At 41.6% G+C, this 24,677-nt stretch overlaps 2 protein-coding genes across 7 annotated transcripts in view; one reads left to right on the forward strand and one right to left on the reverse strand.

Annotated features, from left to right (window-relative positions):
- Positions 1 to 508: 508 nt before the first annotated feature.
- LOC134760210 (uncharacterized) lies at positions 509 to 1,288 on the reverse strand. The gene has a single exon (XM_063716198.1). The coding sequence runs from the start codon at positions 1,286 to 1,288 to the stop codon at positions 509 to 511; it is 780 nt and encodes a 259-aa protein (XP_063572268.1).
- MAP2K5 (mitogen-activated protein kinase kinase 5) overlaps positions 763 to 24,677 on the forward strand; it is a 260,308-nt gene continuing 236,393 nt past the window's right edge. For 3 of the 6 annotated variants that reach the window (XR_010137177.1, XM_024232761.3, XM_063716195.1), the window contains exons 1-3: positions 1,394 to 1,550; positions 8,174 to 8,222; positions 21,421 to 21,488. Coding sequence is in view for 5 of the 6 variants with exons in the window: in XM_024232761.3 (XP_024088529.1) it covers positions 1,416 to 1,550; positions 8,174 to 8,222; positions 21,421 to 21,488 (252 nt within the window). In the remaining variant the exon portion in view is untranslated. Of the gene's footprint in view, positions 1,551 to 5,624; positions 5,741 to 8,173; positions 8,223 to 21,420; positions 21,489 to 24,677 lie in introns of those variants that run through there. The other 3 variants (XM_054531617.2, XM_063716193.1, XM_063716196.1) reach the window with 3 other exon arrangements.

Genomic DNA, 24,677 nt, shown 5'->3' on the forward strand with positions numbered 1-24,677 from the left:
ATATCACCAACTGCGTAAGCAGTGCTATTTAGTTGAAAATACATGGACTAGACCGAATATTTCTGCAACAGTTTAATAAGAGACGATGATGCGACTACTGCAGCTGTCCCCAGGCAATTAAACTCTTCGGCGAATTTCTTTACTATTGCTTTTGAACAGGGAACTGTTTGCTATTTTAGGGCACTCGTGCGGTAAAGAACTTCACTGAAAAATGCAAATATGTTTTGCTAATGTGGGAGAAAGATGATGATCCTCTGAACCTGTGACTTGGAAAGGGGGATAAAAAAGACAACTATTGAATTCTTGCCTTGCTCTTGCTGATTCGATGCACACAACCCCACGAACATTCAGATTCACGGCTTGACAAAGTGGGGATAACCGGGAGCTGCAGCCCCGTCTTTGAAGCTTTTGTAAAGACAAACGGTCTGCAACGTTAAGCCTTAAATTGGCTTTTGGCGGACTCCAGCCTTTTACCCTTCGTTTGTCAGATGTTTTCACCTCGCTGTCATTAAGCAAGGTCAGGAAATGAAAGGTCCATGACCAGGTCGCCGCGGGCGCTCTGTGGGCGATGAGGGTCTCCCGAGCGAGCAAGACCAGTCTCTCCCCGACTCGCCACGCGCCACGCGCCGCGCGGCGGTTCCTCGGCTCCCCACGCCTGGGGCGCATCCTCCCGGGAGCTGCTGCCCTTTTCCAACATGGCGCCGCGGGAGGCGGGTCCCGCTCGTCGGCTCCCGGGGTTCCGGCGCCGCGCGTTTTGGTTCCGGAGTAACAGTGTCGCCGCCACCTTCGTCCTCCTCCTCTCGCCGCTACCGCCGTCGCCGCCGCTGCAGCCGCCGCCGGTCCGCACGGCCTCGGGTGGCCGGAGCTCACCCTGCGCGCACCGCGCCCTGTGTCTCCGGGTGGGGCAGAAGACTCGCCCCTTGACCCTCCCGCGGGGACTCTCCGTGGTGTGGCGGCCCTGGGGCTCTTTCTTAATAGCCCCGGACTGAGTCCCCTCCAGTCGAGGACCCTCTCCTAGTCCACTGACGAGCGGTGGACACCTGCCGCTGTATCTCCCCCAAACCGAGTCCTTGCCCTGCTGCCTCCTCATACGCACACGGCGGCAGAGAGCTTCACCATAGCGTTCGCTCAACTCCAGAACCTTCCGACCTCCGCTAGTTCCTGCGGGCCTCTGCCCGCTTCCCGGTGCACCCTCCCCGGGGGACACCTCAGACCCCCGACAGCCTGGGCAGGCTCGGTGCCTGCGGGTGCGTTCCTGATCACCCCTCCCCTCTTCCCTCCCCCTCATCCTCCAGTCCCTTGTTTTCACCCTCTGTCCTCTGCCCGTCACTCCTCTTGTCACCTCTTGGAGCCCCCTCCTAACCAGTGGCCCGTGGGTGTCCCCTACCCCAGGATGTGAGTCTCTTTAACCTGTAATGCTGTGGCTAGCCCTTGGCCCCTTTCCTGCCATGGAGAACCAGGTGCTGGTAATTCGCATCAAGATCCCAAATAGTGGCGCGGTGGACTGGACAGTGCACTCCGGGCCGCAGTTACTCTTCAGGGATGTGCTGGTGAGTGGTAATCTCAGTGTCCAGATCCCAGCAAGGGGGACTCAGGGACTTGAGTAGTCAGCACTTTGACCACTGGTGACCTGAGCTAGTGGCAATGGCTACTGCTGGCTTCCTGTGGAGGCAGTTTTATTGCTTCAGGCACAGCATTGATAAATTGCAACCACTAAAACCTGGCAAATGTCTAGGACCCTGGGGAGATAGATCAATCTGACTGAACCCCTGCCCTCAGAGAGCTCATGGCCCGGGCTGGGACACACATATAGACACAACCACGCACATACAAGCAGCTGAATCTAGAAGAGAGGTTTTTTCCTCCCAAGTGTTTCGGGGAATGTCCCTGGACAGATTCCAGCCCTGTTTTTCTACTGAGTTCTCTGAACTTGGTGACCAGCTGAGAAGGGGAAAAAGGACAACTTTAACTTACCATGTTTGAGCACACTGTTGAATTTATTTATTTTGAGACAGGGCCTCACTCTGGCACTCAGGCTGCAGGGCTGTGGCACAATCTCGGCTCACTGCAGCCTCTGCCTCCTGGACTCAAGCGATTCTCCTACCTCAGCCTCCCAAGTAGCTGGTACATGCCACCACACCTGGATAATTTTTGTATCTTGTAGAGACGAGGTATTGCCATGTTGCCCAGGCTGGTCTTGAACTCCTGCGATTTGCTTGCTCGGCCTTCCCAAAGTGCTGAGATTACAGGTGTGAGTTACTGTGCCCAGCCTGAGCAAACTTAAAGCATCATTGAATGTAAGACATTTTACTTAGAAAAAAATGCTGACCATGACAGTATGACACATCATCCGTTATTAAAATGAGTCCAGTTTCAGAGATGGTAAAAGTGAGGGAAAATGTGCATCTTAGAATTGGTGATATTTTACTTTCAGATTTTTCAGAATATATTTCAAATAAAATGATGGAATTTTAGAGCAGAGTGTAACACTCTAGGTGGCCTGTTCAGCTGATGTTTCTTTTTTGCAGATAGTTACTGAGGAGCGGTGAGGTGAAATGGCTTTCCAAAGCTGTGAGCTCCTGAGTGGGAGAGTCAGTACCAGAACTAAAATTTTGTTTCATTGACTTAGTAGGTTTCTTTCCCTACATGTTGCAGCCACTTCTAATCTTTCTGGTATTCATTTGAGATAGACAGGGTGCCTTGTGCCCATTCTACATGCTGAATAACTGAGGCATGGAAGACAGAAGCGGACATTCCGAAAAGCACATCACTAGCAGCAGATCTGTAGTGGAACTTACCGGCAAGTTAAGAGTGGGCAAGGTGGCAGGATCTTGGAAAGAGGAAGATTTGTGATGTGATTTTTCATTGTCTTGGGTAACTCAATCAAAATTTGATTTCTATAACTTCATTTTGAGTTCTAGATGTTACTGACTACCCAGGCCATGCAGATTTTTGGGTGCGTTGACCAGGAGCTTTCCATATTGTGCATCAAATGCCATCCTTCTCTTTGTTCTCCACACAGTCATGCACACGCAGATTTCCCCTCATGATAAGGCGCAGGCTCTTTCACATGGCCCTCTGGGCATATCTGGATTGGCCCCTGTCTGCCTGGCACCTGTGTCATCTCTCTTCACAGCCCCATAAACTTCTGTGCCTCACTTATTTAGGTTGATTTTCAGTTCTCCCAGGTGTCCAGGCTGTCTGCACTCTGCTCTTCACCGGCCAATTCCCACCTGTCCTTCCAAGCCAAGTTGTGCTTTTTCTCTGTGTCATTCTTGGTTATATGCCCCACCTCTGTGTCATCACAGCTTTGTGTGGGTCCCCCAGCAAAGCACATGTTTGATCATGATTCTTTATCTCCTCCACTAGATAGTAAACTTCTGGAGGAGATAGGTATGTTTGGTTTTGTTTCTTCATAGGACCCCAAAATATTTGTTTAAGAAGGGTGCTTAAAAGAGGATGTATGCAATTATGGTTCTGTGGACAGAACACTAGGTTTAGAGTCAAGGAATTTGGGTTTAATTGCAAGCTGTCCCACTGACTAGGCAAGTCAGTCTACCTCTCTGAGCCTTAGTTTCCTTATTTGTAAAACAGGGAAACTTGTACCTTCCTCAAAGACTTGGAAAGATTATGTGAGATTGTGACTGTGATGAGAAAGATGGGCTTTCTCTTACTCGTTTAAAACAATGGAAGGTTGATTATTATGTGATTATATTATTTGGTTATGTGATTATTTCAAGAATAGCCCAGTGTTTAAGACCACAAACTCTGGAGCCAAGTTGTTTAACTTGCAAGTTGTACTATTGGGGCAGGTATCTTCTGTATCTCAGTTTCTTTATTTGTGAAAAAAAATGTTGGGGAGAGGTGAAAGTAATGCCTACCTCCTAGAGTTCTGAGGACTCCTTGAGTTGATACATGTAAAGCACTCAGAACAACTTAGCACATAGTAAGCGCTCCATTAGTGTTGTTATTATTGATGGGATTGTTATTATAAGGGATTGGACTTGGGTCTTCTGTTTCTTGAGCATCTCTAAGTTGTACCTGGCTCAAGGCTGACTGGCTTAACAGGAAACACTGCACGAGTGGCCCCACCACTAGAGCTCAGCATGCCAGGTATCTGCACGCTTTTGGCTAGGTAAGCCCAGGTGGAGCATGTTTTGTCAGAAAGGCCTGACGAAGGACCTGTGGCAGTGGGTGTTCACTGCTGTCTCCTAGTGCTCCATTTTAGCAAATGTTCAAGCCTAGATGCTGGCAGACTCCTGTGATCTGTTCTCCAGGTTCACTTCATCTCTTCATCAAGAAAAGGCAAGAACCAAGAGACACGTCAGCATCTCCGGCTTGGAACCTTAAACTTTAAAGCCACATGGAACCTGGAAGAATCCCCTCATCTAATTCAGACTCATTTCAAATGAAGAGGCATGAACCCCACAGGGGGAAAATACCTTGCTAAAGCCACACAGCTAATTTTTGGCAGAACCTGACACAGATGCCAGAAGCAGGTTGTAGTCACCGAGTCAGCCATAACTGAGTGTCTCAGACCTGAAGTCAGCAGTTGAGGGCTCCAGTCACTGTGCATCAAATAGCTGGGAGACCCTGGGCAAGTCATTTGGTCTCTCTGGGCCTTGTCTTTTGTCTGAATCATCAGGGACTGGCTTAAGTATGGAGACCGACCTGACCCTCAGAGGTAGAGACATTTGGGTCTTCTGTTTTGCAGCTTTCTGTGTTTCTCTTTTTACCTGGAGACTGAGTTCCTAGTTTTGGGAAAACTACACAAGAGGTCCGGTTAGTGTGTGATGAGAAAGAATGCCCAACTCTCTCCCCCCTTCTTTTTGTATCCTGTGGTCTCCAAGCTCACATTTCCCCTCATCTATAAGACTTCTGGGCCAGGAGTGGTGGCTTAGGCCTGTAATGCCAACACTTTGGGAAGCTGAGGTGGGTGGATCGCTTGAACTCAGGAGTTCGAGCCAGCCTGGGCAACATGGCAAAACCCCATCTCTACAAAAAATGCAAAAATTAGTGGCGGCTTGGTGGCACTCACTGCAGTCCCAGCTATTAGGGAGGCTGAGGTAGGAGAATCTCTTGAACCCAGAACCCAGAGGTTGAGGCTATAGTGAGCTGTGATTGCACCACTGCACTCTAGCTTGGGTCACAGAGCGAGACCCTATCTCAAAAAAGAAGAAAACACACACACACACACACACACACAGAGCGAGACCCTATCTCAAAAAAGAAAACACACACACACACACACACACACTTCTGTCTAAACTGAGTCTGTGATTTTTTCCTTTCTCCTGAGTTACCAAATACTATTGGCTGTTTATGTCTTTTGTTTGGTGCTTATACTCTAAGTGTTTTATATTACTAGTCTTTCAGGTTTGTCTTTATCTCCATAACCAGTTTATAATCTTCCTAAAGTCAAGGATCAAGTTTTATTCTCCTGTAGCCTACAGCTTTGTGATCTTTATGCTCATGGCATGTTGTAGATGCTCAATTATGTTTTGGATCTGTCAGATATTTGTCTGATTTATTGAAAGGAAGAAGAAAAGTATCAAAAAATGGTTCATCATCAAAATATGTAAACTTCGGTTTTCTTTTTTTTCTTTTTTTTTTTTGAGACAGAGTCTCGCTTTGTTGCCCAGGCTGGAATGCAGTGGCGTGATCTCGGCTCACTGCAACCTCTGCCTCCCAGGTTCAGGTGATTCTCCTGCTTTAGCCTCCTGAGCAGCTGGGATTACAGGTACACACCACACATCCAGCTAATTTTTTGTGTGTTTTTAGTAGAGACAGGGTTTCACCATGTTGGCCAGGCTGGTCTCAAACTCCTGACCTCAGGTGACCCACCCACTTCGGCCCCCTGAAGTGCTGGGATTATAGGTGTGAGCCACTGCGCCCATCCCGGTTTTCTTTTGAAACCTTTAGGTTAGTTAGGTACATGTTATGTTGTCAAGAGTAGAAGAAGGCCGCTTGGAAATAAGTCACTTTAGCTGGAAAATGTATATAAAATCATCAAATGTACCCTGCTTTAAAATGACTAGTAGATATTACTGATGTTTAAACTTCTTACCTCTTTGTCATTTTATAGCCCCACTTTATTTGCTTTAAAGAACAAAATGGTTGGTTGTGTTCACATGATTCTCTCAAGTTTGCTTTGTTCTTTCTCCCTTTTCCTCATATCAGATGAGAAGCATGTGCAGCGCCTTGTTTATGTCAAGGGGCTAAGGCATGCCACTGCCACTGAGCAGGTTTTCAGGTGGTTGTTAGAACTCTGCACTTTGATGGGGTCTGCTATTCCTAAGTAGAAGGAGCGTAAATTAGTTTGCTAACACTATAGAGGTACAGTTCACATCTCAAGATCGGAGTTTCCTGGAAATAACTGGTGATAACCTAGACTTAGAGAGTTGGGGATGAAGCAGTTGTTTTCCCCTCATTTTTTTAAACCTACACAGGCTAGAATGGGTGTTCAATAAATACTGCTGAAGGATGAAGTCAATAAGTGAATCACCATCCTCCACTGATTGTTGGGTGCTGGAATTTCAAAGTTTATTATGAAGTAAGCTTTGTAAAATTCCAGTTATCGGTGTTTTGTTTTATTTATTTAACAGACACTAATATGGCACTTGCCATGTGCTAGACACTTTTCTGAGTACTTTACAAATACTAACTCATTTGTTAGGTACAGCTAAGATCTGATATTACACATGAGGAAAGTGAGGCACAGAGATTTCGTGCACTCAGCTGTGCCAGAGAGCTAGCATCCAGCCATAGCTGTTTGGCTGCAATTTCATGTTTTCAGGCTTTCCACTGGATTGCCTGTGTGCTTTATTCTGTACTCCCTTTACAGTTTCCTGTCAATAAATACTTTCTAACTATGAGAGTGTAGAAATAATTTTTTAACACTGAAATCTTTTATAGATACTTCCTCAAAAAGTTGATGTTTCATTTGTGAAGACTAGAGTCAGAAAAAAAATAATCTCTTTTGGCTGTAATGAGCAAGGGCTGCCTAAGATAGTTCTCTTTGATCAGTTTTATATGCACAGATTTATTTTTGAAAAAAAAAAAGCACTATAGAGGCAAGACTATTATGCAAATTGCCACTGCAGCAAAAGCTTCTAAAGAATTGCCTTTAGAAGGAAGTTGCAGCCGCCACTCTGCTAAGTGCCCTGCTTGGAAAGGCTGTGGGCTCCCTGCTGAGAAATACTGCGAGCGGCTTTGTCAGCTGGCTGCCTGGTGCCAGTTCTGGTGCAGCCTGGGAGGGACACTGTGGCAGAGCTCCTGGAGAGAAATGAGGTTTGCAGGTCATTGGAGTTGGACTGGACATGATGGAGGGTCACTTTCCCCAGAGCTTAGGTGTTCTGTGCTTATTCAATTAAGCTGTCTCTGTATACTAATTTTCCTGTGTTTTCAACTTTATAGATTTATTTAAACATTGATGTCAGATTATATACACTTTTTAGATTTTTGTTGTAGGCTAGATTAACTTTATTTCGGTGTCATTAAGTATGTTTTCTGTTGCTTAAGAGTAAAGGTTGATAAGAACTGTTTGTGTTAAATGTAGCATAATGATTTTATTTCATCATGGAAACTTGCGTGTTGAACTCCTACCATGATGAGTGCGAGGCACAGTGTTGCTTGTTGTATATCAGGAACTACATTTGTTGAATGTCTTCAATGTGCTAGGTCTAAGCTTATGTTTATTAGATGAATTTTTACGCTACATCTGTAAGTATTATTAGACCCATTTTGGAGGGTAATCAAATTGAGGCTCAGAGAGGTTAGGTGATTTTTTTCCCAGAGATTCAGACCTACGTCAGTCTGACTCTCAAAACCCGTTTCTCTTTCAACTGTAGTATATTCCACAGCCTTCCATAGAAGAAACCAAGTTTTTGTAAATACATGACGGTTTATTTGTATATAGACTGTTGAATGGAGAATAAAATATTATGTTATTAATAAAATGTGGAAAAGGTTTCTTAAATATTTTTCTTTCTGGAATAGGGCTTTAAACTCTGGGTTTACGTTGCTGGGCTAAGTGTGATTATGAGCTAATGTTTTTATAGTTTATGCTAACGTTTCAAAAATCTTTCCCAGGTTCTCATATTTCCTGTAGGATTTACCACGTTAGCAATAAAGAATATGGCTAATTGTGTTTCTTTATTCTTTCTTTGTTTAGGATGTGATAGGCCAGGTTCTGCCTGAAGCAACAACTACAGCATTTGAATGTAAGTCTGGCTTGTATACTTTCTTGACTATTCCTTTCTGCAGTCATTTTTTAAAGGGTCTATGGGTGGCATTACTTTAGAAACTGACAAAAACAGATTATTTATGACCATCATATGGTACATTTAAATATTTATAAATTGATACAAGTTTAATGATGATACTGAACTGAGTAATATTTTCTTATTTAATCATATCTTGGGTGAGCATATTTCTACAATATAGCTTTAATTACCAGCATGACCTTTATCTGCTCTTGCTCCTGATTGTAATAATATTGCAGGACAAAATGAAACGTGTAAACTACTTGTAGGCCAATGATTATTGATTAAGAGATTTTAATCCATTGCTGCTTTAAAACATAGCAACAAAGTAGAGCTTTTACCATGAGCATTACATGGAATAATTCTGTTTTAGTGGGGCTTGGCAGGGATGCTAGGTGGTGACAGGAACACTTTAGGTCTTTAGTCCTTCCTTTTTTCCCACAGTTGGCCTGGGGACAGGGCCAGGGTGACTTGGGGACTAGAAAACTGTTTTCTCATGAACCAGGTCATTGCAGAGGACATCATGGAATGAGTCATGCTAAGATGAGATAGTCAGTAGCATAAAGGCCCAGATGCTGAGAGGGATGAAGTAAGAACTGTAGTTTTTTTTTTTTTTAAGATGAGGGCTACTTTTTTTCTTTTCTTTTTCTTTTTCTTTTTTTTTTCTTTTTTTTGCCACAGAGTCTCACTGTGTTGCCCAGGCTGGAGGGCAGTGGTGCGATCTCAGCTCACTGCAACCTCTGCCTCCTGGGTTCAAGCAGTTCTCATGCCTCAGCGTCCTGAGTAGCTGAGATTACAGGTGTGCGTCACCATGCCCAACTAATCTTTGTATTTTTAGTAGAGACAGGGTTTTGCCATGTTGGCCAGGCTGGTCTTGAACTCCTGACCTCAAGTGATCCACCCACCTCAGCCTCCCAAAGTGCTGGGATTACAAGTGTGGGCCACTGCGCCTGGCCAGAGGATCACTTCTTTTTTTTTTTTTTTTTTGAGACAGAGTCTCGCTCTGTCGCCCAGGCTGGAATGCAGTGGCGCGATCTCAGCTCACTGCAAGCTCCGCCTCCGGGGTTCCCGCCATTCTCCTGCCTCAGCCTCTGGAGTAGCTGGGACTACAGGCGCCTGCTACCACGCCCGGCTAATTTTTTTGTATCTTTATTAGAGAGACGGGGTTTCACCGTGTTAGTCAGGATGGTCTCGATCTCCTGACCTCGTGATCCGCCCGCCTTGGCCTCCCAAAGTGCTGGGATTACAGGCGTGAGCCACCGCGCCTGGCCAAGATCACTTCTTAATATAGAAAAATTTCAGTTTTTCCACATGATAGGATACTTTTTTGTTTCTGTTTTTTATGAAGATGGTTACTTACAGAGAATACAATGGGTACTTCCTTTTTCGAGGATAATTTGGCGTTTCTTATCAACATATAAAATGTGCAAAACCTTTGACTTAGCAGATCCACTTTCAGGAAGCTGTTCAACAGTAATAGCTATGCATATGTTGAATGCCCATCAAACAAGATGTTCATTGTGAGATCATGATGATGATGATGATTATTTTTAGAGACAGGATCTTGCCTTGGTGCCCAGACTGGAGTGCTGTGGCACGATAGCTCACTGTAACCTTGAACTCCTGGGCTTAAACAACCCTCCCACCTCAGCCTCCCAAGTAACTGGGACTACAGGCATGCACCACTATGCTTGGCTAATTTTTAAATTTTATGTGGAGATGGGGTCTTGCTATGTTGTCCAGGCTAGTCTTGAACTCCTTGCCTCAAGTGAGCCTCCTGCCTTGACCTCCTTAAGTGTTGGGATTATAGACGTGAGCCACTGTGCCTGGCCCATTGTGGGATTATTTATTTATTTTGGAGATAGGGTCTCACTCTTTTGCCCACGCTGGAGTGCAGTAGTGAGATCACAGCTTGCTGTAGCCTTGACCTCCTGGCTCAGGCTTGTGGGATTATTTTCAATGGCGAAAAATTAGAGGTAAACTAAATGCCTATTACAATGGATTAATAAATTACAATTTATCTATAATTCAAAGCATTCAACAGTAACTAAAAAGAATGAGTTAGGATTTTTTACATTTGTATGGCAAGATATCTGTGAAATATTGTTGAATAAACAAATAATGCATATAGTATGATCCCATTTTGTAAAATATCCAACCCCGCTTCCCCAACTTTATGTGTGTATTGAAAGATAGGATCTGAAGAGTGCCTACTACAGTACTTTCCAGTGACTTACCCTGGAAAGTGGACTTGGGGCCTGAGGCTTGGGTTGGTGGGGGCAGGGGGGTGGATGAATGAGCACACTTTTTACTTTGTATGTTTCTCTATTGTTAGAACATTTTTCAACAATCTTTGCCTGTTTTTAAAAGCTATAATGAGTAGAACTCAATGTAATTAGCATTTTATTAGTCACATTGAACTCTGTACTATAGAAAAATAGTACATCTGTCTGAAGTACATACTAGTGTTGCAAGCTTTATTCAGACTCTTTGCAGTAACTCCTTGCGGGTGCCACGGGTTTCATGGACAGTCTGATAGTTAACATTTGGAGTATTTACTGTTGACAGATGCTTTGCTAAGAGCATTCCATGGGTTATCTTATTTCTTTTAACCATCACAATAGCCCCACGAAGTACTCATTATTTTTTTGAGACAGAGTATTGCTCTGTTGCCCAGGCTGGAGTGCAGTGACATCATCATAGCTCACTGCAGCCTTAAACTCCTGGGCTCAAGTGATCTTCCTGCCTCAGCCTCCCGAGTAGCTGGGACTACAGGCACCCACCTCCACACCTAGCTAATTAAAAAAATTTTTTTGTAGAAACAGGGTCTTGCTGTGTTGCTCAGGCTGGTCTTGAACTCCTGGCCTCAAGTGATAGTCCCATCTTGGCCTTTCAAAGTGCTGGGATTACAGGTGTGAGCCACTGTACCCACTAAGTACTTAAAAGGACTGTTATTAGCTCTGTTTTTTGGTTGAGGAAAGGAAATCTTTAAGCAACTTGCTGAAAGTCTCGCAGCTGTTAAGTGGTAAAGTGGAATTTCTGGAGTAGTTTCCAGAGGGTATATTCTCAACCACTGTACTGGACTTGTTTTGAGAGTTGTCATAATTATTGAAATCATATATTCTGGTTGTTCTTAAGCATGGTAAAAAGAAGTTTACTTTGTACTTTTTACTTGCTTGTCGGGTCCCCAAAGTGGCTTGATGTGCCTGTGCCAGCCTCATTGGCTTCCAGTTACGGTTCATAATAATAATAATACTGATTATTTTAACTATCATTCATTGATAGCTTGCTCTGTGCCAGGCAGTGTACTAGATGACTTGCCTAAGTTGTTAGTAATCTTTATACTGACTCTGTGAAATAGGAAAATTATACCTGTGAATAAACTGAAGCTCAGAGGCCTGAAATGATTGCTGAATGTGATTGCTTGGAAGGGTGAAGCCCAGGTTCAAACACGCATCTTTTTGACGATAAAACTTGCACTCTTTATCCCCAAGTGTGTCAAAAGCCTGTTAAGTGTAAATATAGATAAACCTCTACTACTCCAGGTTTAGGTTCTGTGATATCATGCTCTTTCTTTTGCCCCATCAATGGCAGCAGCTCTGTGCCCATCTGTATATGGGCCAGTTTTAAATGAAAAACAATAAATACAAAACACACCCACAGACAAAATAATGACAGTTCTTAGTTTTTTTGTGTTTGGATTATCATGTACTTTCCACTATAGACTTGAAATCCTAGGCTGGCTTTTTTCATGATTATTTTGTGGTGACTTTTTTTTCTGAACCAAAAATCCGAACCAATAAATGGAATCTATGTTTAAGAAATAGTTGAGAAGATATAGCTTATAAGGAATTTTGGAAATACTTCAGTGGCTTATGGGTATAATGGAACAACCCTTGAATAAATACAACTTTAATAAAAGAAATACTTATAGTAATACATTTTTGGTTTTTTGAAATGGTCTGGCTCTGTCACCCAGGCTGGAGAGTGCAGTGGTGCGATCTCAGCTCACTGCAACCTCTGCCTCCCAGACTCAAGCAATCCTCCCACCTCAGCCTCCTAAGTAGCTGGGACTACAGGTGCATGCCACTATACTGGCTAACTTTTGTATATTTTGTAGAGACGGGCTTTGGCCATGTTGCCCAACCTGGTCTTGAACTCCTGGGCTCAAGCAATCCACCCTCCTCAGCCTCTCAAAGTGTTGGGATTATAGGTGTGAGCCAACCGCACCTGGCCTTATAGTAATACATTTAATACTGAAAATATACGTAACACTAATTGATATCTTATATAAAAGAAATGGTGTTATAGTTAGTGATATGAATTAAGCAACAAGAGATAGGGTAGCTGTCAAATGTACCTGTTTTGTATAAATGTAGAGAAAAAGAGTTGAGTGGAAAAGAGGGGAAAGGTCAGGTAATGTTACAGATTCTCCAGTTCTGAGAAATGGTGTCTCTCCAATGAAACCTCTGGTGATTCCAGATGACATTAATCTCTCTGCACCTTTACTAGAGCAGGGAACCCCTTCAGCCTGCCTTCTGGTGTGTGTGTGCATGTTAACTTCCCTCATTACGTTTTGAGTCACTTAGCGATAGGTACAATGTTTTATTCCACTCTTTCTCTCTTCTTAGTAATGAGCTTGCTGCCTTAGAGGAACACGCTTGTTGAATGAGTGGAATGTTATGTGTGTCCATATTCAAATGAAAATTATAAAATGTATATGGTCTAAATCTAAATGAGTAATTTGCGTTTTTGGATTATTTGTGTTATAGCCTGAGCATGGGATATAATTGGTTGGTGGTGGACAATTCAGGCCTCCAAATCAAATTCCCACATTTGACTGACCCAAGGGGGTCAAACCCGAGGAGCTGTATTCTTTCTGATTTCTTTTTCTGGGCATGGTGTTTCCAAGGGGAGTTAGGGCTGGATGAAGACAGGGACATCTGTCTGCAGAACTCACCTTTTGGGCTGATGGTCCTAAACCTCGTTTTCTTATTAAAAGGACCTCTTTTAGGTCCTTATTCTCCCTTACATCTAGAGCTCACAGTTCTACAGGCTGTACAAGCATGGCACTAGCATCTGCTTGCATTCTGCTGAGGAAGCTTTTACTTATGGCAGAAGGTGAATGGGCAGCAGGCGTGTCACATGGCAAGAGAGAGCAGAGGAGGTGCCAGGCTCCTTCAACCAACCAGTTTCTCACATGAACCAGCAGAGTGAGAACCCACTACCATAGAGAGGGCACTGAGTCATTCATGGGGGATCCACCCCCACAACCAAAACACCTCCTTCCAGGCCCCGCCTGCAACATTGGGGATCACTTTTCAACATGAGATTTGGAGGGGACAAATATTCAAACCATATCATTGTGGAAATAAATTTGTAAGATAAATTCTTAGAGTTGGAACTACTGAGACAAAGAGTACCCATATTTAAATTTCAATATCTATTACTGTGTTTGCTCACCAAAAGATAGAACAAATGTACACTCACACCAACAATGTATGAGAAGGCCCATTTCCCTCCAACCCCATCAACTCTGGATATTAGCAAACCTTTTAGTCAATGTCAGTTTGATAGGTGAAAAAGATTACTATGTTACTGTTTTATTTTATATTTTTTAAATTGTAAATGAGCTTGAATATCTTCTCATTTGTATTTGGCTATTTGTATTTAATTTCCTTTTTTTTTGAGATGGAGTCTCACTCTGTCGCCCAGGCTGGAGTGCAGTGGCGTGATCTCGGCTCACTGCAACCTCTGCCTCAGGGGTTCAAGCGATTCTCCTGCCTCAGCCTCCCAAGTAGCTAGGACTATAGGCATGCGCCACCACACCCGGCTAATTTTTTTGTATTTTTAGTAGATACGGGGTTTCACCATGTTGACCAGACTGGTCTCGAATTCCTGACCTCAGGTGATCTGCCCGTCTCAGCCTCCCAAAATGCTAGGATTACAGGCATGAGCCACCGTACCTGGCCAGCTATTTGTATTTCATTTCTATAAACTATTTGTCACCTTTGCCTGTTTTTCTATTTGGTTATTTATCTTTTTCTAATTGATTTAAGGGTTTTCCAATATTAAGGTTGGCCCTTTGTCTTGTGTGTTACAAATGTTTTTGTTCAGTTTATTGCTCTTTTCAGTTTGTTCTGGTCTTGTTATTCTCTCTTCTTTTTTCCGTAGAGAAGTTTAAAATTTTTACATGGTCAAACTTACTTATTTTCCTTTGTGACTTCTGGGTTTATGTCATGCTTAGAAAGGTCTTCTACAGTCCAGGATATTGAAGAAACATTCATTCATATTCTTTTTTCCTTCTACTTTAATGAGGTTAGACACACACACACAGTTATTTATATAAATTTGTATGTTTGTATGTGTTGTATTGTTTTTATAAAAAGCATGTATTTTTATTACAAAGTTCAGAATTTCTTTTTCTTTTTCTTTTTCTTTTCTTTTCTTTTTTTTTTTTTTTTTTTGAGATGGAGTCTTGCTCTGTCGCCCAGGCTGGAGTGCAATGGCATGATCTCAGCTCACTGCAACCTCTGCCTCCTGGATTCAAGTGATTCTCCTACCTCAGCCTCCCTAGTAGCTGGGATTACAGGTGCCCACCACCATGCCTGGCTAATTTTTGTATTTTTTAGTAGAGACAGGGTTTCACCATGTTGGTCAGGCTGGTCTCGAACTCCTGACCTCAGGTGATCCACCCGCCTCGGCCTCCCACAGTGCTGGCATTACAGGTGTGAGCTACTGCTCCCAGCCCTTATTTTTCTTAATTCTTGCACCATCTTCAGTTTATTTTGGTGAAATAAATCAGGTGGGGATCCGACTTTATTTTTCAAGCAGATAGTTGATTCCACACCAGTTATGGAATAGTTTTTCTTTTCCCAGATGTGAGAACCTTTCTGAGATGAAGGTAAATTCCATAACCATAAAAAATCCTGTATGTTTGCATTTCTGGGTTCTACATATGCTGTAAGAGCTTGACATTCATATAGGCCCAGAGACCCCTGCTGATTTTCACAGTTTCATTAGCAGATTAATGAGTACACCAACACATGAGGTGATAAAAATCAACCATGCCTACTAATGCATTTCCTGTGCATATCTCTTACTTGTGTTCCTTTGCCAGCATTTTCTCTAGAGAAGTAACTGCTGTAAAATGACTGTTGGATTGGTGTTCCTGGACAGTAAAATCTCACTGGTGACTTAAAACATGCATTTTAAGTCCATGTAGACAAATGCTGTCTTAAACCTATAAAAACCATGTGGTTTCACTTTTCCATTACACTCATGTATTCTAATCTGTAGCTCTCAGAAGTATCTTCACACTTGTCAAACCGTGTGTCTGAGTTTGGTTCAGAAAACATGGTTATAGGATAAATATTTATTGAATTTGTGCCTTTCTTCAACCCTATTTTATACTCTCTCCTTATTGCACAGAATCATTTTCAGCTGTTTTATGAACTGCTGGAAGATTATTTTGTATTTAGGGTGGAAATCTTTAGACCAACACATCATGTCTCATTTTAAATTTGGCATAGTATGACCATTTAAAGCAAAATTGCAATTCTGGAAGTTGTAAATTCTCAGAGTATAGGAAACAACTATAGCTGATAACTGGAGTGACACCTGTAGGAGATACTCTTATGTTCAGCTAGCCGTGACAATCTTGTTAAGAATAGTTGGGTGGGAGCCTCTTTTTGCTTCAGGGAAGAGTCTGAATCATAAAATATTTGGAAGAAATGAAGTTTCATTTCCTTAAACTATTGTATATGTAAAAAGATAAAGGGTCGTTTTTAAGTAAAACTAGGTAAGTTAGTGAAAAATGGTCACAATAAACCTACACTGAGCCTGAAAATTATTTAACATGTAAGAGTTAATTATGCATCCTAGAATTTGGGGCAAAATAAGAGAGCTTTAATTTGATGAAATTTTGGCTGGAAATATTACTGATGCAAAAAGTCCAAATCCCTTTTAGTCTTATGAGACTAGTCATTTCTTATTAATAGTCTTGCTAATTTGTATGAAAATTAAGAAGTTTGAGTCCTTTACTCAAGCACCAGACTAGTTGTTCCTTAAGGTCCGTGGACAGTGCAGCTTATTTTTGAATCCCTATCATAATGGTACCTGGCACATAATAGACACTCTATGTGTGTTTCTGGAATGCATGGATGGTTGAAGAGTGAAGTAATAAGGATAAGCTTTCTATATCCCATTCATCAGCAAGTCCTGTTGGCTCTATCTCCAAATTTATCCAGCATGTGATGACTTCTCAAAACCTCAGCTTGGTTTAGGCCACCATCATCTCTCACCGGGATTAGGACAGTGGCCTCCTAACTGGTCTCCCTGTTCTACTTTTGCCTCTATACAGCCTCTTTTCCACATGACAGCCAGAGTGATTCTTTTAGAAGTCAGGTGACACCACCACACTCACAACCCTCCAGTGATTTCCATCTCACTCCAAAGTAAAAGACCAAGTCCTTAAAATGCCCTACAAGGCTCTGCATTTTTGCATCTGGCCTCAACCTGTCCCACCATTGTTTCTCTGAACCCGTGTGTTTCTGCCCCCACCTCTCATTCTGTGCTAGCCACTCCGGCTTCCTTTCTGTCTGTCAAACATGCCAGGCGTTCCTCTGACCCAGGGCCTTTGTATTAGCTGCTCCCTCTGCCTGGAACAGTCTTTCCCCAGATACCAGCAAGGCCCACTCCCTCACCTCCTTCAGTCTCTTTCCACTAGAGTGTATGTTCCATGAGGGCAGAATTTTGTTTGTTTTTTCTTTTTTCACTGTTACCGTCCCAGTGCCCAGAACAGTGCCTACCACATAGTGGGTACTTTTATTTGCTGGAAGGAGGAAGAAAGCAAAGAAGTGAGGAAGGAATCAGGAAGAGAGAAGCAGGAAGCTAAATTAAAACTCATGGGTATGAAGATGTGGCCATGGAAAGTATGGCCTCTGGTCCTGCCTGCGTCATTAACTCCATGCCTGAGAAGGGCTTTAAACTTGACATCTTTTCTGGTAGTTTCCTGTTGGTGTCTTTATAACTTCTACAATTATGTTTTCATTTCTTTTCTCTTACCTGGCAAAAGTGCCTTTGCAGTAGTTCTAATTGCCACCTGGCACAGAAGGAGTGTGACAAATGACATATAATATATTGCCTTAACTTTCTGTAGCTCTTTGTAGAAGCTAGATTGTTTCTCTTGAAAGCCTTCTTGAGCCCCTGTCACCGCAGTGGGTGCTGTTTGGCTGAGAGCTCCCTGGAGTCTGCTGTTTGTCTGCTGTTTACTCAGTAGGCCATTTTGACCGCCCCTTACCTGAGGCTGCCTCTCCTCTCTATTGGGCCTTTATGTTTCTCTTCTTGGTTTTTCTTTTGGATTGCATGTTGCCTCAAATAAAATCGCTAACAACATATGGCCTGTTATGATTCGCTTTTCCCAAATTCTGCCATTTTGTATATTTGTGACACACTGCAGATTTTGTGAAGATTGCTTCATAATATTTGTTTACCATCTGCTGCACTCTATTTGGTATCTTGCTAGGATTTTTTCCTCCATTTTAAGTGACATTAACAAAATCTAGCCAGTACATAGGCTTTCTGGTTCTACTTTTGCTTCCCTAATGTGCTGGAAAATCATATTACTATGCTCCAGGCAACTAAAGAAGCCTGGAATTCTCATTGTGAACCAGTGTATCAGATCTGTCTGCTCCCCTACCCCCACCCCTTTTCTTGGTCATATCCGGTAATGCTTTTTTGGTCAGATGGCAAAGAACCTCCATGTATAAGATAGAAAAAGCTCAAATTTTTTTTTGACTTCTTAGTATCACTACTTTCTAGTGTTGTTCTCTAACATATTTGTACCTCTGAAACTTTGTGCCAGTTTAGTAAGTTTTTATGATTTATGGTTCCAGCTAGTGTAATTTTTATAGCTTATCCAGCTTGATAGGCAGCTAGCCTGAGTCTTGGCTAGATGGGCTGTATATATCCAAGTTTTTGTTCAGAAAAGTATTTTAGGCTACTGTCATAGTAATTTGCTTAATATGTATTTCTGCTTTCTTACCCTTCACTAACTTTTCGTAGCTGTCAATTCACTGTCTTTAGAGAGAAGTGCATTTTTGCTTTACAGGTTAAGGTGAGTGGTTTGCTCTTGGGCTGCCATCAAGGGGTCAGAGATAGCTCAGCTTTTGCCTTTTGGCTGGAGCCACCAGTCTTCTCATGGGTGTGGTTACTTTTCCAACTCAGTTTCCTCTTGGACAAAAACAAGGAGTCTTTAATAAAACGACTAAGCATAGATATTAAAGAGCAAATCGGACAGTTTCCCAAAGAGCAGTTTGTAAAGAAAACCAATACCTACATAAAGCTAGGTATCCTGTTAACCCACAACAACTATTCATCAGTATGCCATATAAGCTTGATTTTATCCCCAGCCTTTATTAGAATGCCTCTTTCAACTTATCTGAAACCTTCTTTTGGAGTCAGACCCCCTAAGGGGATAGTTCCAACATTTTATCACTGGGTTGATGTCAAAAGCTATTCTAGCATTTTGGCTTCAGTTTTCTGTCCACTTAAGCAAATGCTCTTGTAATGTTTCATAACTACTTTTTATGCAACTTCTCTACAAGAAATTATTCTGGTAGCTGACTTCTTTCACAGATCTTTTTCTTCTGAAATAATCCCTCAAGAGATTTCTTAGAAATTTAGAATTCCAGAATATTTTGGTTTAAGTAGCCTTAAAGGTTCAAGCTCTAGCTTTGAGAAGTTGAAGAACTCTCCTTTTGTTCTTGATTGTGATTTAAATGATCTTTCTGTAATCGGTGCCCCCCCCTTTTTTAAATAAATTATAAGAAGGGTTTTCACTCGTTTTACCAAAATATAAGCACTTGCCCATCCTATGTGAGCAATACCTTATTCAGGTCTTGGGCATATTGAAATTCAAGTATAAGCAGTCTCTTTTTAACCATAATCTCTACAGCTAGCTTAGTTGCAGAAATGAGATTTATTTTAAAAAACTACTTTATTCAGCTTGGAATTTGTTTTTATGCCCGGTTCAGAACTTCATAAAGAACAAATCGGTTTAGCCTACATTTAAAGAGAATTTGACCTGGTTTTAAAGCAAAAATGTAAAGTGCTTTCGCGTGTGGTGATATGTAACATTATATCATTTGTATTCTGTTTTTTCCTGTCTCCTGCATTTTTAAGAAAACTTTCACCTTAACCTTGAAAATATTAGTTTCTAGAACCTATATATAGACAGACTCCTTTCTTCTCTTTCTACAGCTAGAATGGCATTTCTCTCCCAATTTGGCTCTAGAGATTCTGTATCTAAAGCGAATGAAAAAACCTTTATGTGTGTAACATCTCTCAGGACTGTGCCTTCTTCATTACTGAAAGTGACCAGTGTGTGCCTTTTACTCTGAAAACAGGCAACGCTTGATAGCAGAATACTGATAATGACTCTCCTAGATTTAGACAGTGTGATCTTGATGATGCCGATTCACATTGTTGGGGAACTCTGCAGCAGTGAACCAGGATCCAGAAACAAGTGCTTGGAAAGAGTGAGAGCTATGGGTCACTGAACAGGACTGGTCCAAGTGCTGGTTTCGATCATGCTGTCAGATTGCTGTTGGCCACTGAAGAGATAAAGGGAGAAAGTATTTTGCTTTAATAGGCTAATTGTGAAAGAACACAAGCTTCCTCCTAGGGTCCCCATAGCCTAGTCACCAAGCAGGGGGATATCCTTGGAACTACAGCCGGACAGGAGGGAAGACCCACTGACTTGTGGTAGGGGAAGATCTGTGTGTTGAACTGAACTCCCTCTGTACTTTCAGTAAGCGTCCCCCGACCATGTTGGGCAAGGTTATTCTCTTCATGATGAGAGATTTGTCTGAGATTCTCCAGGCTTGGGATCAGAACAGTCTTTCTATATGATCAAATCAGCAATTATATGCCCAAGAGTGAACAAAAATAATAATTCCGATTGTTAACACCAGAACTGAGGCATCCTGCTGAGAGCCTGCCCCGTCCAAGTTGTCCCCTTGGGAGGCTCTGTACGTTGCTCCGGACGTTTTTGGCATTTCTTTCAACTGTGCATTTACAGTCTACTACATAGGCTGTCCTCACTGTTGACAAATGTTTATAAAAGGATGAATAGTTAACTATATATTTAGAAATAGCCATAAGTCATTCTTAGACATGCTTGGCAGATGGTGTGGGTAAGTGATCAGGCCAACAATTTCATTTTGGGTTAAAAATGAGATTTAATAATCTCACATAGTCTATCTTCAGGCTTTTAAAGCAGTTTTGAAGAGATATTTTAAAAACTACTTTGAATAACAGAAGTATCATGAAATAAATACATTATTTCTAGATGTGGCCTCTGATGATACTTACTCAAATTTACACATTCTGGTTATGTAGTTTGTGAGGTCTTGTCCTCCAGCCTTAAGACTTAAATTATTTCAAAATAGCATGAATAGCATTTGAAGCTTTCTATGGCTGGAGAGTATGCAAAACAAGTGAAACCGTTCGGAAAAAGAGCTGCTAAATGGAATGGGGGAGACCTGTATTAGAGCTGCTTTACAAGTTAACCTTGCACTAGGCCTAGGTTCTCCTGTGGAAAGAGAATAATAATAATGATGTTCGTGTCGTAGGTTTGTTACGAGGTTTTCAAGGAGGTATTGCGTATGAAGCATAGATCACAGTGCCTCATGTATTGTAGTGTTCAGTAAGTGTTAGCCATTTTTATCATGCTGTTGTGAGATGATAGATTGCCTGGGAGAGAGGAAGAATGGAGAAATCGGGGTATGGTGCTGTTTGGGAGATTTAAAAAGTATGGATAGTAGAACAAGACTGGCCTCTCATTGGTTTTTAGTTCTGCTAACCAAGCCTGTTTTGTCATACTCCAGTTACATTTACTTTAACCTAGAGATATGTTGTGAATGACATGAGCAATATTTTAATTTTCTGCTATCCCTAAAAGAAAGTTTTATATTGAGATTCTGATCATATTCCAAATGGAAAACAAAACAACAAACTAATAATGTCAGCATCCCCCCAAAATGTGGTGTTGAGGGTTAGAATATCACATTGTAATAAACCGTTTATATTATGTTCCCTTTGTGCATTAAACAAATGCACACCTTATCATTTGCATTATGTTGCTTTTAAACAGATGAAGATGAAGATGGTGATCGAATTACAGTGAGAAGTGATGAGGAAATGAAGGCAATGCTGTCATATGTAAGTATACGACAAATGAAGACTATTTTTTAAAATGTTAACGTGATTGAGGATGCTGTTTCTTGGGCATAGTGAAGACAAGTAAATAAATCACAGTTGTCATACATTTTTCTATATAATAGGTAAAGGTTTCAAAGATTTCCGTACGTGAAAGTTAAGGGCATTATTTTCAAAAGACACTTACTGATCATATCATAAACATTAAGAATAATGCATCTTAATGACTTTTGCATTAGGTATGGTGCAGACTAAATGGACTATCAATTTCCTGTATTTTTTATGCAGTACTTAAAGTAACGGCTCATTAAAAATGAACCCCTGGGCTCTAAAAAATTTTTCAAAATCTACTTTCAACTGGAGATCTCTCTCACCCTTCCAGACTATAGTTACAATGTAGCTGCAGGCTTAATATGGATACACGATTTAAAGATGTACTCTTGGTTATTTATGCACTACCCATAATACTCCCACCGAAAATGAACTACAGGGTTACTTACTGAATCAAAGTGATCTGAATATATTCTGAAACGACTTTTCTTTTGTGTTTAAAGTTTTACTGAAAATCTGTGTTAACAGTTGTCTGATACTGAAGTAAACAAGAGAAAAGGGCATATTTCTAAAGCTTCAATACTAAGCTTGAAAAATTCAGCTATCATGAGGAGACATAGGTTACCTGAGTCTTGATTTGAGCCTTCCTCTCAAGTTTTTTTTATTATATCTGAGTCTGTAATCTGTTTACAAAACCTTTTCCAGTGGCCTGGTAGAAAGAGCATTGGACTGGAAGTCAGGAGACCTTAGCTCTACTGTGGTTTCTTGGCCCTAGGCAAATCACTTAACCTTTCAGTGCTGTAGTTGCCTCATCTGTCAATTGTGGATAATAATACTTGTCCTTTATACTGCACAGGCCCATTGTAATGATCAAATGGGAGAATAGATGTGAAAACCCTTTGAAAAGTTAAAAGTTCTATACAAATGCAAATGATGGAATCATTTGGAATCGTGGAAATGATGGAATCAGGGCTCTTGCTTTTCACTGAGACCCTAATCTTAGTCAACAGTTAGGTTGTAGGTTTTTGATAGACTTCAGCTTCAGCCAGGATATTGTTTCATTGTAATGAAAACTGTAAACTGTCTGTATGGGTTTCTGCCAATAGTTTTAATTTAGGGTAGGAGAATAGAGAACAAGAAGGATAGGATGATTAACAGAGCATTGCATTCCAACCAGCACAGAATAGGAAAAGTCAATTTCCCATTGACTTCGCATTCACTTATGTGAGAGTCTTTGTGTACTGAGAATTTAGAGCTGGGCTCATCAGTACCTTGAAAGGCAGAGTAGGATTGTCTGCTGAAAACGTCTAGCACTGGTATTGATAGATTGGCTAACTCTCCTGAGAATGTGACATGCTTATTTTAGAAAACCCACACACACAGATGGGTTCTAATTTTCTCACATATGTCCATTGCAGAGAACTGACATCAATATACTTTCATTATGTGTTCAACTTAACCACATGCAAAAGATACGTACTTTTGGGTATGATCTTACAAATTGTGCTTTTTGAAAATGTTAGTGGGTGTGGTCACAGTGATAATAATAATGATGATTTCCATTTCTAAGTTACTGCTATGTACAAAATGCTTGAGGTATTTAATTTTTTTAGTTTTAATAATCACTCTGTAAGACAGATATTATCATCCTTATTTTTTAGATGAGGAAGCTGTGGTTAAGAGATAAGCTCAAGGTCTTAGAGCTAGTATGAATGTGAATATGGAATTTAAGTTCAGTTTCTTTTCATGCCCAAGCTGTTGCTCATTTACTGTTTTACACTGTCTCTCCCCCACCTTCCTCTTTGCGGTTTTTTTTTATGTCATCACTGTTATTTTTTTTTTTTCTCTGAGATGGAGTCTTGCTCTGTCACCCAGGCTGGAGTGCAGTGGTACCATCTTGGCTCACTGCAACCTCTGTCTCCCGGGTTCGAGCAATTCTCCTGCCTCAGCCTCCTGAGTAGCTGGAATTATAGGCACCCACCACCATGCCTGGCTAATTTTTGTATTTTTAGTAGAGACGGGGTTTCATCATGTTGGCCAGGCTGGTCTCAAACTCCTGACCCCGTGATCCACCCGCCTCGGCCTTGCAAAGTGCTGGGATTACAGGCGTGAGCCACTGCGCCCGGACTGTCATCATCATTATGAAATTCTAAATAATTTGGGTTTTTATAATACCTTAGTTGTGCTTTCTGCACCATATATTCCTTACAGCATATGCTTATTTTCTCAAATTCAGTGTTTAATTATTTTTGTGTTGTAGGAAAATATGATTACATAATCTTACATTACATGTCCTTAGTTTAAAAGTTTCTGAGATTTCTTGGGTCCACTTTTTTTTTTGTCTGAATAGAAGTCATCTATCTCATTGATGAGCTAATTTAAAAAAATTTTTTGTAGAGATGGGGTCTTGCTTTGTTGCCCAGGTTGGCCTCAAACTCCTGGCCTCAAGTGGTCCTTCTGCCTCAGCCTCCCAAAGTGCTAGAATTACAGGCATGAGCCAAGGTGCCTGGCCAGGTTGGCTGTCATTTTGATCTGTCTTGGTTCTTATGATCGAAATTTAAGGAGAACCATTTGGACCTAGCCTTACAGTAGGTTTTGGTTGGTGGTCCTCATGATTACCAGCATGTTCCTACAAATTTGCATTGGTCTTTATTTTGTAGGTTCAGTTTGGCTCTGAAGTTTGAGTCCAGGATTTGGTATAAAGGCATAGGGAAGATACTGACAGATTACCACATTTTTATTGTTTTTTACAAAAAGTTTTTTTTTTCTTTTGTTTTTGGTTTTGTTTTGTTTTTGAGATGAAATCTCATTCTGTTGCCTAGGCTGGAGCACAGTAGCCTGATATCGGCTCACTGCAACCTCCTCCTCCTGGGTTCAAGTGAGGCTCATGCCTCAGCCTCCCGGGTAGCTGGGATTACAGGCTCCCACCACTACGCCCGGCTAATTTTTGTACTTTTTGGTAGAGATGGGATTTCTCGATATTAACCAGGCTAGTCTCGAACTCCTGATCTCAAGTGATCCGCTCACCTTGGCCTCCCAAAGTGCTGGGATTACAGGCATGAGCCACCACACCCGGCCAGAAGAGCTTAGTTTTTCATATAGAATTCAGTAAACCTGTGGTCACCTTAGTATTTCTTTAAA

This window comes from Pongo abelii, chromosome 16 (genome assembly GCF_028885655.2).
Source record: "Pongo abelii isolate AG06213 chromosome 16, NHGRI_mPonAbe1-v2.0_pri, whole genome shotgun sequence".
Lineage (NCBI taxonomy): Eukaryota > Metazoa > Chordata > Mammalia > Primates > Hominidae > Pongo > Pongo abelii.

Excerpts from the sequence above, each read along its gene's own strand:
- LOC134760210 (XM_063716198.1), bottom strand. The coding sequence starts at position 1,288 with ATGAGGGGGAGGGAAGAGGGGAGGGGTGATCAGGAACGCACCCGCAGG.